General features: G+C 38.1%; 1 protein-coding gene across 1 annotated transcript; it reads right to left on the bottom strand.

Annotated features, from left to right (window-relative positions):
- Positions 1–14,486: 14,486 nt before the first annotated feature.
- On the bottom strand, positions 14,487–15,448 carry LOC122610265 (histone chaperone ASF1-like). The gene is made up of 3 exons (XM_043783259.1): positions 15,418–15,448; positions 14,770–15,341; positions 14,487–14,672 (listed from the first exon to the last, which is right to left on the bottom strand). The coding sequence occupies exons 1-3, from the start codon at positions 15,446–15,448 to the stop codon at positions 14,487–14,489; spliced, it is 789 nt and encodes a 262-aa protein (XP_043639194.1).
- Positions 15,449–16,705: the final 1,257 nt, after the last annotated feature.

A 16,705-nucleotide genomic window follows, 5' to 3' on the forward strand; every position in this document is an offset into this window, starting at 1 on the left:
CCAGCCTAGCCTTGTTGCGAGTTACAATACCATCTTCGTCCATTTTATTACGATAAACCCATTTAGTTTCAATGGGTTCTTTTCCAGGAGGAAGAGGGACAAGAAACCAGACGTGCTGTCTTTGGAATTGAGTAAGTTCTTCTTGCATGGCAGCAACCCATGAGGGATCAACCATTGCTTCCCCGATATTCTTAGGAGTAATCATTGACAAGAAGTTTACGTAAAGGCAGGTATTTCGAGTCGCTGATCGAGTAAGAATGCCCTGCTGTGGATCACCAATAACTTGGTGAGCAGGATGACTTGAGGTCCATTTTAGTGCAGGAACACTTGATGAACCAAGAGGAGTGACAGCGGAAGATTGAGTGATGGGATCAACAGATTGATTATTATAAGAAGAGAAATCAATGGTGATTAGAGGTTCATTGGGAGTGTGATCAGTAGAGCCATTTGACTGAGAAGAGTTGTCAATAATGGGAGAGTCGTCAGTAGACTCTGTATCAACAGCATTTGCTGATGCATCATGAAACTCATCCTCAGCAGAGTCATCAATAATCTCGTCTTCAGCTATTGATCTAGATTTGGCTGAAGCAGCATTGATTGATCTTAAGATAGGCTCCACTGGCTCAATTGAGTAAATATGAGCCACTACCTGTTCGTTATCAGCACGTGCTGAAGTACCTTGTATGGTTTGCTAATTACCATCAGGGAATGAACTGGCAACATCAATGAAAGAGTCAGTGTCCTCAAGAGGAGGATCAACAAACTCACTGAATACTTCATTAGTGGAAGAGGATTGTATATCCTTGAGAGCAAATGAACTTTCATCGAAAGTAACATGGATAGACTCATCCACTTTTTGAAGGCGAGTATTGTACACTCTAAAGGCCTTGTTGATGGAAGAATAACCGAGGAAATAGCCATCATCAGCTTTAGGATCAAATTTTCCTAGATGATCCTTGTTATTAAGGATGAAGACTGGACAGCCAAATACATGGAAGTATTTGATTTGAGGTTTCTTGCCTTTCAAGACTTCATATGCTGTCTTGTCATGTCTTTTGACAATTAGGCAGCGATTTTGGGTATGACAAGCTGTGTTAACAGCTTCTGCCCAGAATTTGCTTGGAAGGGAGGACTCACTGAGCATGGTGCATGCTGCCTCAATGAGAGTTCTATTTCTCCTTTCAGCAACACCATTTTGCTCAGGAGTTCTCACTTATGAGAAGTTTTGTGAGATCCCTTGATCAGCACAAAAGGATTCGAGAGTATGATTTCGGAACTCAGTGCCATGATCACTTCTTAGTTCTTTAATCCTTATGCCATTGAGATTTTCCATTTTTTTTTTTTTTGATGAAGTTGATGATTTCATCAGCAGCATCACTTTTGGAATGAAGAAAAATAGTCCAAGTATATCGTGAATATTCATCCACAATTACTAAAGTGTATCTGCTACCCTTTAGACTTTGGACATTCACTGGACCAAAAAGGTCCATGTGAAGAAGGTGAAAGCATTTCTTAATAGAGTTTGCTTGTTTAGATTTAAAGGTAGACCTGTGGTTTTTACCTTTTTCACAAGCACCACAAAGTCTATCTTTTTCGAAAGAGAGATGAGGAAGGCCACGAACAAGGTTCTTTTTGGCCAAGGAATTGATGGTTTTGAAATTCACATGCGACATAAGCTTGTGCCATAACCAATTCAATTCAGATGCTGACTTGGCAAAGAAACAAGTTTCACTATCAGTTTTGATAGGAGTGAAGTCAACAAGATATACATCTCTTTTTCTTTGTGCTACCAAGACGACTTCCTCGTTAACGTTAACTACAGTGCCTTGATGCTTGTCAAGAATAACTTTATAGTCAGCATCACAGAGTTGACTTATGCTGATGAGATTATGTTTTAAACCATTTACATAAGCAACTTTGGTAAATTTAATGAGACCATTTGAGAGAATGCCATATCCTTCAGTTTGGCCAGTAGAGTTGTCACCAAACACTACAGTAGGACCAGGTGCCTCTGTGTAGTTATCCAGCAGGGACTTAGAGCCAGTCATGTGTTTTGAACAGCCGTTGTCCAAGTACCACACTCCTTTTCCCAGCAAGCAATGCATGGATAGAAGGATTTAGGCAGATTCATTTTCAGGATGATCAATGGCCATGTCAGCAGGATTGATGGGAGGAAATTCAGAGGTGACAGTTGGCTCAGTTGAGAGAGCCTCCTCTAAAGTGAGTTGATTACCCATGCTAACATATCCAAAAGAGGGATCATTTTCATTAAATGGCATGTTTGTTTCTTCAAGACGAAGACATACATAGCTTCTTACGGCGTCGGGAGCACTGTACTCAACCAGCATTGAGGGTTGTCCCCATGAGTTTGAAATAACTCTTTGAGAATGGGGAATTTTGATGCGTTGAGCAGCTATGTAATCAGCAGTGTTTGCCTCAGTGACAGGAGTGGTGTTACTGATGATAGGTTCAGCAGAAGAATTTTCACTGATCCTAGTAGATGAGGATGCTTCAGCAGTCATAGAAGTATTTGGTTGAACTGCAACCTCTGGAGCATCCCTTGAACTGACAGAGTTACACTCAGAGGCAACATGTCCTCTGCTGCTACAAATATAGCACTTTTTGTCAGAGGTATGGCCTTTTTGATTCTGATTCAAGAGCTCCCTCAGCTGAGATGAAAGATCGTCCATTCGCTGAGTAAGCTTACTGATTTGAGGAGTAGAGGAAGAAGAAGCCTTGTTCTTCTACTTCGATTTGGATTTGCTCCTCCGTTTAAAACGAGGAGGCTGTTGAGGGACAGGAACAAGAATGGACTCTCGATTATGAGTTTGAGGATTTTGAGATCCCCTAATTGTGGTCCAAGCTTGTCTCCCAGCAGGGTAAGAAGGAGAGGGGTCCTCCTATACTAGATAAGTTCTATTAGGAGTGATGGGTCTAGTTTGACGATTTGGAGTATTTGACCTCATTTGCCTATGAGGCAAGTACTTACTTTGGGAGGATGATGGACCATGTTGAATTGGAGTTTGTCTTTGAGGAGTAACAGATCTTACTTGCTGATGTGGCAAGTAGCCCGTTGAGGAGTGATAGGCCTCACTTGCTGATGAGGCAGGTGTCCTCGCTGAGGAGTGACTGACCTATTTTGACTAGGCACTCTACCCCTTTGAGGAGTGTTGTGCCTAAAGTTTGTTTTTGCAGGCATGGGATGTGATGCCATATGTGTGCGATCACCAGTAGGTACAACCCTTGAGGGAACTTGCTGATATCTTTGGTCAGCAAACGTAACACGTCTATTTATTAGACGGTCAGGTTGACCATTTAGGGAATCTGCATGAATAACTTTCTGCTGAGAAGATTGAGCACAAGGCTGTTGTTGAACGACAGTATTGACTCGCTGAGGAGTGCTGTAGTCGTAAGGAACAGCAGTAGTGCTTTTCTTGAAGAGACCAGCAGTCTTTATAGAGAGCTGCTGAGGAGCAATAGATACGTATCCATCACTTGAGATGTCTCCTCTAAAAGATTTGGGAGGAGAATATTGAATCCTCCCTTTATTTGGCATCATGCCAACTATGGGAAGATGTGCAAACATGCTATCAGCATTAGAAGTGGTAGTACTTTTAGCATTAGAAGAGGTCATGCTGGTGGATGAAGAAGTACTAGCATCCATCTCAACATGGTAGTCGTTTTGTTCCTTGACAAAGTACCACTGTTTCATTTTTTGAGGAGAGATAGATACTGGAGAAGGAGGAGGAATAGCAATCTCAGGTTTAACATCATCTTTGAATGAGTCAGCGAGTGAGGCAGCAACATCATAGTCGCCACCAATCACTGCTTGTACTTGAGCAGGGACTTACTCACTCAAGCATTGATGATGAAACTTAGAAGCTTTTGACCAAGTTTTTCATTCTCAAGTTGAAGTTTTTGGGTGATCATTTCCAGAGATTGATGTTCCACATGAACATTTTTCAACTTCTGAAGCTTTTCAGATTTTTCACTTAGCTCTACACCAGCAGAGTTAAGTTTAGATTGGAGATCAGCTCGTAGACTTTCTACGAACTGAAGATCACCAGACACAGACCCAATTATTTTGGTTCTGTCAGAGTCAGAAGAAGAGAGAAGAGAGTGTACCTTCTTAACAGTAATGTTAACCCACTGACTTGAAGAGACTTGGTCCTTTGTCAGTGCATCACCATCAGCGAGTGCCATGAGGCACATGGTACAACATAATCGTCATCATCTGACTCATCAGAGTCAGCCCAATCATGTTCTTCAGCAACTAAGCCTTTTGCTGGAGTTTTGGCTGCTTCATTTTCAGCCATCTTTGCCTTTAGCTGATAATACTTGTTCATGTATTCATTAGCAGACTTAGAAGAGTTAGGTTGAGAAGCTGTTGGAGTGGGAACAGAAACCCTGCACTCCTTCTGGTAGTGGCCTTTTCTGCCACATTTCCAGCATTCCTCCTGTAATTTGTCAAAAGAAGGTTTAAATGGACCAACCGTTTTACGATTGCTCCTTTTTCTGGAGTACTTTTGACCAGCAACCAGGGCAAAGCCCATGAAATCATTAAACATTTCTTGTTTTTCTTCAGCATCCATCTCATCGAAGAGAGTTTGGATGGGTGCTGGAAGATTAGAAGCACTCGCACCATCATAGAGATCGATGGACTCAGTAGAAACAAGAGCTTGAGGGTCAGAAATGGGATGAGAAGACATGCTGATGGAGGAAGAAGAAGGACCAACATGTCTCTTGGCATCAGCAGAGGCACGTACATTTTGAGCCAAAGCCCTTTCTTCAAATTGAAGAGTCCCAAAGAGTTTTTCAAGATCAAGTTCTTGAATTTTCTTTGTAGTACGTAAGGATTGCCTCAAATTTTGCCATTTGAGAGGAAGAGAGTCAATAAATTTGTGGCATACTTCAAAATTATCATGAGTAATGCCAACATTAGTCATATCATTGAGCAACCCTTGGAAGCGAGTATAGGTTCCCTCAAGACTTTCATCAGGAAGAGAGAAGAAATTTTTATAGGCCCTTTTGAGGTCTATTTTCTTTATTTTGATAAGGTCAGCAGAACCTTCATAGGTATTGACCAACCTATCCCAGACTTCTTTTGAAGCGGGATACTTGATGAAAAGCTTCATGATTTCAGTAGGGAGAGTAGCAACAATCATGTTTTTCAGCCTGGCATCAAGATTTACCAATTTTCTTTCATCATCAGTCCACTGGACCATTGGTTCCCTTGGTTAAAATAGCTATTAAGTAAGGTTCAACACCAGAAATGTGAAGAAGCATTCTCTCCTTCCAAGACCCAAAATCTTTGGGCTTGAATTTTGGAGGTGTAGACACATAACCAAAGTCACGTGTATTCACAAGACTGGGAACAAAAGTCATTTTCTTGTTTTAGAGAAAGAAAAAGAGATATTTAAGAAGAGAAAAGTTGCAGAAATTAGATATAGACAAGAAGGCAAATAGATCTTGTTCCAATAGATTAGGAACGGTGGCTCTGATACCACTTGATGGTCCACGAATGCACGACTTGTATATTAGCAACTAGACAACAATATAACTAAGTAAATAAACAAGAACAATGAACAAGTTCAAGAGTAATATATCTAGGCAAGCATAATCATATGATTCGTTGATTAAATAGTGAATACATGGTCGATTACACACACTTGACTTACAAGAAATACAAATGAACAAAAGTAAAGTGCTAAGTTTAGACATACTAGAAACTTAAGCAATACAAATACAAGTGACACACTTTTGAGGTGACAAACACACTTGTAACAATGCGGCTGTGTTGCCTTTTATAGAGAAGGATTAGGGCAACACAGCCTTCTTTGATGGTGACTTGATGGTGGTTGTCGACATCCCATTGGCTCATGGTACTTGAATCATGTGCCCTTGTCTTCTTTACCAAGTCGGGTATGAGAGAGAGAACCCTTGCTTTGGTCCCAACATGTACCTTTGCCATTCAAGGCAAATTACAGTTGTTTAACCACCATGTGACTTTTTGTCTTCATTTGATTTGAATTCTTCCCGCCATGACCAACATGTTGGAGTATTCAACTTGCTGAAGAAGTCACTTCACCTGCTGATGACTTGCTGAAGACTCGCTGACGATACACGTCAGCGAGCAAGTCTTCTTCAGCGAATCCCAGACTTAACATATATATATATATTGTCTACCATTGCATTGCTACAAGTAATAAAAAAAAAAAAAAAAAGAGAAATACCAAACCATGTCTAGGAAAGTTTGTATGTCAGTGGTTAAAAAATCGAAAAGGCCTCGGACAACCATGGGAAAGATAAGTGACATCAAAATAATGTTTGTAGTTTACGCAACACATAAAATACAAGGAAGAAAGAAGAAAACATAACCATCATAACCTACATTATTTGTTACTAAATGTTCCATTTGCCAGAATGACTAGATATAAAGAGAAAATGAAATGTTATGTTTACCAACCTCTCCCTTGCAGATGTTACAACGGCACAAGGTTTACTTTCTAGGCTGTTCGACTGTGCCAGCTTCTCCTCATCCACGTCAAAAGGTTTTCTGGTTTGTTTTAATTCTTCATTTGTCGACAGCAATTGTGTACACCGGTTTCGCTTTCACGAGTCCCATAAATACATTAATACAGTATAATGCTTGTAGTTAGACATCTACAAACATTTGGCAAGATGAACCAAAAGCAAATCCTGAAGGATAAAAAGTACCTTCCGGATCAAAAACAAGAAATCCTCAGTCAAATGTTTTTCCTCTCTTTGATGCAACATCATGAGCTTTATGAACCTACAATTACACACAGACATAACGTATTTATTTTGTGGGGTTTGAGCAAACTTGTCGAATAAACCACACAGGCCTAGTATTCTAAGTGAAACTGGCAGTGGTTTGACCATATGCTTGTTTTTAGCCAATGGTGACCTACCTCTTCGACCCATAGCCCATTCTGACCGATTCTTCAAAGCAGCCATATCCCATTACACATTTTATTCAGCTATCCAATCCAGCCCGACCGACCCATTGGCCACTTCTAGCCACAGCCATTGTAAACCTTTTCTATAAGGACAGATTACATGCCTTCATCTAGTCGTTGGCAGCTTTAGAAGAGCATCCTTAAAGGAAACACCTAACTTGTGAACAGAACCAAAAATAAATAAGTTCTTACCATATCTGTCACATTCTACAAAATGAGAGCAACAGTCTCTGGTAATGGCTGGAATTTTAGAAAACAATATCATGTCAGGCCTAATTTCTCAACAAAAAAAACCTTATGTTACCTCTAAGTTTAAACATGTAAAACATTTTTGTTCATGCATAAAAGGTTCAAACTAAAGAACAACTTTCTACCTTACAACTTCAGACTATTTATGGAAGGCACCATCAGACCTGTTCAGTATCCAACATGATTGGCAAATGAATAAATCATTCCATAGACTACTTACAGTCATTTCATGCATCATCTACCTAGTTCTAATGAACTATATATATATATATGTTATATTTATGTATTGCAAAGAATTCTACTTTGTATGTAATTTATCACCTTCTGAAGTCGTATGCAAGAATCATTACAGGAAGTCAGGAAGGATACTAAACATTGAAAATGAAGGTGGCAGCAAAAGACGATTAGCAGCTACGAGAACATACAAAAGATTGTACAAAAGTTGTCTCACTCATATAACTTTGATGCAGGTTATAAAAGTACACAAAACTTCAGATTCCACACAGGGAGTCTCAATTCTTGAATACATATTTAGTGGTAATGTCATGATTATGCAGAAAAACCAGTAATCAAACGACAGGTTCATGTCAATTAAGAATCCAACAAAATATATGTGTTCTTTCCATACAGATTATACCAATTTATGGTTATAAAATAAATCAATGACATAAGAATTACCCATCACCAGAATTAATAGGATAAGGCGATAAGCACACAGAGGAATGCATTGACGTAAAATAAAAACAAAGCTTGTAACAAAAGTTGATGCTTACATTCAAATCGTCTCCAAAGCCATACAACATATGTTGCACTGTTCCATCCAACAATAGATGAAAACTTAAAGGTTTAAGTTGAAATATACAACAGAAGATTGACAGACAGAGAGGATGTTATGCTCACTCACAATCTCTCTGAAAAACTCTGCATTTGCGTTGTAACGAAGTCTCCGATTTTGATGAGGGTCCTGTCGAAGCATTATTCATCTTACCTCTCAACTCCTTATACTCTGTTGTATATTCGAAAAAATATGAGGTAATGCTTTTTTAAAAACTATGCACATCAGCAATATGTTTAATCTATACTGCAATTTGTGTGTATTTCAACTCCAGAGATCAGATTGTTAGGCAACGAATGTTTATAAATAGCGTTTTCGGCCCAAAGGTCTCACAAGAGACTTATGTTCAAACATCCCCTACTTAACATCTTGGGACGTCCTAGGAAGAGTCTACAAATGGCCATGGGACCTTTTGCCAGTTTCACGAATGGGTTGAATGTAATCACTAAAGCAAAAGACATACCGACAATTATCTATGATCATATAGAGTAGGACTGTTTTTTTCTTTTTGTAGGCCAAGGCGTTACACTAATCCTACTCTAAACAAGCCCTTATATTCCAAAAGGCATCGATTTTGATATCAGGAATTGAACCCTGTAATTTTCCCCAAAAGGCATGAACCTATACCAAGTGGGCTAATGGAGATTCGCAGAGCAAGACCAGTCAATATGCTGGTTAATGAGATTATCCACATTCATTGAGGACTTTCATCAAATGAGTAGCAAACATACATAATATAATTTAACAAATGAATTATAAATTGCTCGGTGCTTACCCCCGTAATTTTGGGTGTTGAAATCCACAAACGATCCTAGAAATGGAATGATCGACGCAATCTTCTTATTACCCAGAAAGAAATTAAAAAAAAGTACTTTTTTCGTCCATGTGGTTTCTCGTTTGTTCACTTTTCGTACTCGCCGTTATCTTTTGGCTAAAATCATCCATGTGGTTGTCTTTTCGTCCTTGTCGTTATAACTTTTCCGTTTGACCCTTGCACGTGTGGGCATTTTTGGAATTCCCTTTACACATTTTCGTTATATATCCTAAAAAACACAAAATTTCTTCATTTTTCACACATTTAATTTTGCAGACTTTTTTCCCCCCTTTCCACCTTTTCTTCTTTCTCTCTCAAGCATCCCTGCATAATCACAAATGGTTGTTCACTGTGTGTGTGGGAAGGCTTCAATCGTTCGAACATCATGGACTACAAGGAACCCAGGTCATCGATTTTATTGTTGTTCACGTATTGTAAGTAATCAAAAACCCTAATTTTTAGCTATTTGATTTTCTTAATTTCTTGAATATCAAAGATTTATTTTAACAGGGATCAAATAATTGTGGTTTTATTGGATGGGTTGATCCACCAATGTGTACAAGATCCATGGACATGAGTCCTGGATAGCTAAAAGCTAAGAACACTATGGACGAAAATTTGAAGGAAAAAAATGATCAAGTAAAGAAATTGAAGAAGTGTTTGATTCTTAGCTGGGTTTTTTTCATATGTTTTTGGATGTATAGGTGCTAATTTGGTTGGTTTAGCTAGTTGGTTTATATTTTGGTATGTTTTTCATATGTTCTTGTAATTCCAGAACCATGTTTGTAATGTAATATGCTAGATAAATGGAAATTAAGTTTGTAATGTTCTTGTAATCCTTGTTCTAAAGAAAATGTAGTTGCAGTTGGATAAAACTGTAAACCTTGTTCTTGTAATGTTTGTAATGTTTTTGTGATCCTTGTTTTAAAAAAAATTAAGTTTGTAATGTTCTTGTAATCCTTGTTCTAAAGAAAATGTTGTTGTGGTTGGACAAAACTGTACACCAAAATTGCAATAAACACCAACTTGCAATTTGACAAAAGTTTAAACAAAATGCAGTAAAGATAGTGTAAACAAAATGCAACCACTAAAGTTACATGCCAAAGTGCAAAATACAACCAAAGTGCAAAATTTAAACAAAATGCAGTAAAGTTCAATATTTCCATGGGCATGAAAAGTGCAATATTTACATACCAAAGTTTAAACAAAGTGCAGTAAAGAAAGTGTAATGCAACTACTGAAATTACATACTAAAGTGCAAAATTAAAGCTTTCAAATTGTCTTACAGATAGTGGCAACATACAACCATTCAAAAGGCTAATCAAAACCAAATTATTTTAAGCATAATAGATACAGATCAGATAATGTCTAAAACTATAACATTACAACCAAATTCAAACAAAACCAAATTGGTCCTTTCGTAAAGGCTCCATCAAATCCTAGCAGTTCTCTCCTACAAGCCTTGAACCCTTCTTTTAATGGCCCCAACCAGATATAGATCCTCTTGAACTGTCTTGTTTTTGAATTCGGGTTTGCTTCTCCAGTTGTCCCAATTTTGATTGTTGTGTTTCGGTTTCTCTGCTGCAACTCCAAACAGTAATCTCTCAACCTTGCATACTATTGGTTGTAATCTTCTTCAAGCAGTTTCTTTGCTCTACTCTTTGCCCGAGAAGCAATCAATCTTTTCACTCCAAATTCCTACCTATAATTAATTTACAAGTAAATAACAACTAAATAAATTAACAAGTAAATTCACAAGTAAATAACAACTAAATAAATTAACAAGTAAATTAACAAGTAAATAAAGAAGTAAATACATAAAATAAGTAAATAATGAAGTTACCTTTTTGAGATAATATCTTGAATTGCAGATCCTTTGATTTTTGGATCTGCATCTACTCTTCCATTTATCTGGTTCATGATGAAAGTTGAATTACACTGCCTAAGTTGTCTTAGTTGTAGACATTTATGTAACATCCCAAACTTTTTATATTTGACTATTCGACTTTCTGTTAGTTAACGTTAGGTCTTTTATGTTTATGTGCCCTATATGGGATTACGTGATTAAATGCTTATGTGTTTAATATGAAATGATTAATATGAATTTAATGAAGGTATTTCAAAGAAAAGTATGAAAGTTAAGTGCTTGTTAGATCATTAAGTCTACCGGTAATTTAATTAAACTACAAATGTAACGTTTAGGAAGTTCAGGGACTTATGGGCACTTAATGAAAGATGTGTCCAGGAGTTTAATGCTTAATTAGACTCAAACATTAGCCATAATTTCATGCTATAGCCCTAAGTTCAGATGCCCTTACTCTAAAAACAAGTTTTCTTCAAGATTCATTCGTTTCGTGCCGTTTCGATCATGTTTTACTAAGATCTTGAATCCCCTAAGTCATCTACAGGTAATATAGGTAATCTTCTTATTGAAATATGATCATATATGTTATGCAAGTGATTTCGATCCAAGCCATAGGGTTTGGGTTGGGATAAATAGTTGATTGATTGTCGATTTCATGTTTTCGGGTGATCAAATGATTGCTATATGTAAGGCAATGATTAAAGGATCATATGATTGATTTAAGTCATCAAAAGTATCATTAAAAAGGTCAATTTTATGTCCCCAGGTCGGGCTAAGGGTTTGAGATCGAATGGGAATCGTTTAGAGCAAGTTTAAAAATTGAGTTGCTGGTCGGCACCCCAGGTGCGACGCACCAAATGGGTGGTGCGACGCACCACTGCCCGGGTTGGAATTTTGATTTTCGATGGGAGCCTGATATGCGACACACCAAGTGTTGAAACACGTCGGACCGTTCAAATCGTGACCAATTCGACTATGAAAGTGCGAAATCCATTCATAATCGACTTTGAGGTTTTTGTATAATTAATGGACATATAAACACGAATTACATGAAGAATAAGAGATAAGAACAGATGCAAAACTCGTGAATATCATTAATCATAAGATTACAATCACCAGTATACATCTGACTGGCACGGGGTATAGATCTCTACCCCGTGCACTATGGACGATGTCTGTCTAGACTCAAACCCTCAAACGTAAATTGTAACCTAATTCTATTATATATAGGATGCTACATGGGCTGGGCTTCTATCTCATTCGTAGGCCTTGAACTCCCTTACACGAACTACTAGCCTCGTACCGACGTCATCACGAAGTGATGATGACGTCATCACGACCTTGAAGACATCTTTTCTTCTTCATAATCAGCCTATAGAATTGCATTGCAACGGACAATAATCTATGCACGAAACGTGCATCTATACCAAGGGCTGGTGCGACGCACCTGTATCTAATCTGAGTTTTTAGTTGATTGGTGCGACGCACCACTAGGGAGGTGCGACGCACCTTTTTTCTAGTTTGCACAAAACACTTCGTTTAGCTTATATGTCGATCTTGTACTCATTCTAGGTAGTCGGGAGCACTTAGTAAGCACTGTAAGATACTCATAATTGGTTGGTAAGCTGTACCAAGATAAGATAACATCTTTTGTCACCTTCCAAGTAAAGTAAAACCTTCTAAATTTTTATGTATGATTAAAAGTAAAGTAAAGGGGATTATGGGAAGTTGATATGGGATATGATGTTTACCTTCATATGATGAATGACATGTATATGCAGGTTGCAAAGGCATAAGGTAAGTTCTCATATTATGGAATGATGATATGCTTATTAAATGTAAATATGATATGATGCCATGTTTATGTTATGTGATCATAATACGATGTTATGCTTAAGCTAAATGATCATGACATAATGTTATGCTATTGATATGTGAACACTTAATGGTGACATGTTTATGATATGATTATATGTGTGGCTTGATCACCTAGTCACTAGTCCTTTGATTAGGATTGTCATGTTCACGTGCACGTTAAGGGCCCTAAAGTAAAGATGATATGTGATTAACTTAGGTGAAAGTGTAGCCTACGTTAATATAAAGTAAAGATGATATGTGATTAACTTAGGTGAAAGTGTAGCCTACGTTAATATAAAGCAAAGATAAAAGTGATTAGTTTATGTGAAAAGGTAGCCTAAACTAATGTAATAAAGAAGTCTCGAACATATTTAAAGTTGTGTTAAGCTTAACTCGTGCTAGTTGTAAAGCTAGTGCGTACGTGGTCACTTGAGTTGCTCCTTGTGGCATAGTTATGTTTGTTTATTCCGGGTGGAGTAACTAACCACCAATGTGTAAAGGCATAAATGGTTTATTCAGTTGGAAATGACTTTGTCTTTCCTTAACGACGCCGATGGATCCCTTATTGGTTACCCATCATGTCGGGTGTGAGGACTCCCTGTATGGTCTATGACCGCCTACACACAACCCCACATCCTTAAGTATGTGAGGCTTACGTCACATAGCCTATGTCTAGGCAAAAGAAAAGTAAATAAATAGAGAAAGTAAAGAAAGATGAAAAGTAAAGCTTTATGACGATAGGCACGCTTAGGATTATGATGTTCCTAATGTGTTATGCTATATGATGCTTATGATGTTCATGATGTTCCTTATTTTTATGAAGTTTATGATGCTCATGTGATATTAACATATAACGATGATATAATTTTGTTAATAAATCTAATCGGCAAATGTTTTCAAATATGTTATTCTTACTTAGCTAATTTATTAGCTAACACTTGCTCTTTGAAAATGTTGTGCCATCAGATTAGATGAGTTTGGAGCTAAAGAAAGGATAGCTTGGTGAGGATGGGTAGAGACATTAAAGACAATAGCATTTATGTTCTTGATGCTTAAGCTACCCTTAGCCTTTTGTTTGACTACTTCATTTACGATATTATGATTAAAGACTATGTAATAATGCTTGGCATTTATGTTGGTGCCAAGACTTGGATTTTCTTTTATTATTTAGATGATGCATATAGTAACACCAAACGTTTTCAAATGTTTCATCCCGTTACGGATGGGCTGATTTATATGAGATCCTTTTCCGCTATTATTAAACGCTGTTAGGCAAAAGTTTTTGAAAATCCAGGTTTTTAAATGACGGGTGTTACATTTATGTTCTTCAATTAATGTCTTCACCATCCATCTTTCTTCATCCTTTCTCTTGGAAACAAATAAAGTCCATGGGCATGTGGGTTTTTCTACCTTTTTGACTTTTTTCTCTGGTCTAGACTCTCTCTCACAGTCCCCAGCATCCCCAATAACCCCCTTACCTTTTGAGTTACTACCCTTTTGACCGTTAACATCCTTTGCATTGTCATGCAGACCTATCACACCCTTTCCTTTGTCATGCAGACCCTTAACACCCTCTTCATTGGTCTCTTTTCTTCTTTCTGGTGAAGCCAATTGCTATTTCTCCAAAACAACCTTAGACTTTGTGAATCTTGGGTTAGGTTCAGGTTCAATCCCAAAACATCCTGCCCTGACCCTTTCCTTGTCATCTTTCACAAATCTAATGTCCCTCCTAGTTTCAATGGCATGATTGTTGACCATTTCTTTCACAAGAAGTTTTGACCCAAACACTTGAGTTACATAAAACTTGCTCTTAACAAACTGGTTCTAAGCCATTGCCTTCACTAGGTTGTTTCTCCTAAACAGTTTTAACTGCTTCTTCCTTAGTCATTATATGGTGTCATCATTAGGCCCACTATCAAAGTCATCAAAGCCAATGCCTAACATCTCTTCATTTACATTCAGTTCATCTATATGTGGTGTAAATTCAACTGCTTTAGGTGCTTGCATACCTACTGGTTCTTGCATACCTACTTGTTCTTGTATACCTTTGGGTTCTTGCATACCTTCCTGGTTCTAAGTTAAATTGAAAGTCATTCATGTTAACCTCAACATCATTAACTGGTTCCTTCTCAAGTGGTATACTGTCTTTAATTCACACATTCTCCCATACTGCTTCATTAACTTCTTCACTATCCTCATCATCCCCAACATCCCTATCTTTATCTAGTTCAAAGTCAACATCCTCACTGTCATCTCCCTCTGACCTACTTTGACTATCTTCTTCACCATCTGTTTCATTATCCTTCTCTTCTTCACCATCTATTTCACTATCCTCATTGACTTCTACTGCCTCTGTTTCTTCTAAACTAACCACATTCTTCCTAATTGGTTCATTCTCAAGCTCAGTCTCAACCACATTCTCCCTAATTGGTTCAAGCTCAGGGGTTTTCTCCCTAATTTGAGCAATAGATATCCCAAAACCATGTTCCACAAAAACATCAATTTGTTTATACTTAGGAGCATACTTTTTCATTATATCAATATGCATGTCACATACTAATGCCCTAAGACCATCATCTAAATTGTTTTCAGGTACCAAGTAATGATAATAACATAACCCATGTTTATAACCAATCTCCCTAATAATTTCATTCATGTCATTCAAACAAAACTCTTCTACATCAATGAAATCAAAAGAATCAACCTTTCCATCTACATATTGTCGCAACCCTTCGTATTCATCTGTAAACAACACAAAGAATTGATAATTAATAAATTAAAAAAGAAAAATCAAATAAAACCCTAAAAAAATACTAACCGAATATAAAGGACATAGCAATGGGCTTCATGGTTCTCCTCATCCATTTTGCAGGTGTTTTGTTGCTGGAGAAGTAATGTGATGGGATTTGATTATGTTTTTTGTGTGTGTTTTTCATCGTGTAAACCACAGGGACGATTAGAATGAAATTGGGGGAAAATGGGGGTGGGTGGGTTTTTATTTGTCGTTGCACGTGATTTGCACGAGGAAAGGCATGTGACAAAAGACATAACTACCCCTCACGTGACTTGCACATGGGGGGCTAACGGACTAATGGACGAAAAGACAACCACATGGATGATTTTAGCCAAAAGATAACGGCGAGGATGAAAAGTGAACAAACGAGAAACCACAGGGACGAAAAAAGTACTTAACTCTTTAAAAAAAAGTGGGTATCTAAAAACTCCTATGGGGATCCTGTCTGAGCAATAAACATATGTTCTTATTGCCCAGACAGGATCCCTACAGGAGTTTTTAGAGCCGAACTTGAAGTAGGGACCATTATTAACAGGCTAAGGGAAAGGGCGCTTGAGATTGTTTGGCCATGTTAGGAGAAAGGATCGAACAGTACCACTAAGGAGAGCGGAGTCTATCCACGTTGACGGCATACGAAGAAGGGGAAGGCCTAAGATGAGATGGGAGGATCGTTTAGCGAAGGACCGAATAAAGCTTGGCTTGTCGGGGGACTTGACGTCGGATAGGACGGCCTGGAGAACTAGGATTAGAGTGGAGGATTAGGTTAGGGTATGACTTTTGTGTGACCTAGACCAACATCATTTCCCATATTGTCTTGCCTAAGGATGCTAGATATGGGTTGGCCTGGAGAAGTGGGTCTAAGGTGACTCGAAGCTACTGAGGGCTTTGACCTGACAGGAGAAGAGGTAGGACGATGGAGGTGGAAGGATAGAATTCTGAATGCGCAAATGGAGCTTCCTGGCGGAGGACGTGGACAAGGAGGGTAATGCCTATGGGAATAGGTTAAGTAGACTTTTTTACGTAGACTTTGGTTCTATGTGACCTCCGTATGGGTTCTGGCTTTGAATCTCGATAGGCCTAAACCGAGAGGAGAGGTTACGCTAGCGTTTGTTGACCCCCAAATGCTTTCGTCTATCGGAGTACATGACCAATGAGAGTTTATCTAAAGAAATAGGTGTATAGGTTTACTTTAGTGGTTTTGGGAGTTTTTGTGAGAAAACTAGGATTAGTTTAGTTAGGCGGCCTAAGTTCACTATGCTTCGTAGGTTGATTAGTAATCGTTGATGTTCTTAGTTCCTAGTCAATCCCCTTT

This window comes from Erigeron canadensis, chromosome 8 (assembly GCF_010389155.1).
Source record: "Erigeron canadensis isolate Cc75 chromosome 8, C_canadensis_v1, whole genome shotgun sequence".
Classification (NCBI taxonomy): domain Eukaryota; kingdom Viridiplantae; phylum Streptophyta; class Magnoliopsida; order Asterales; family Asteraceae; genus Erigeron; species Erigeron canadensis.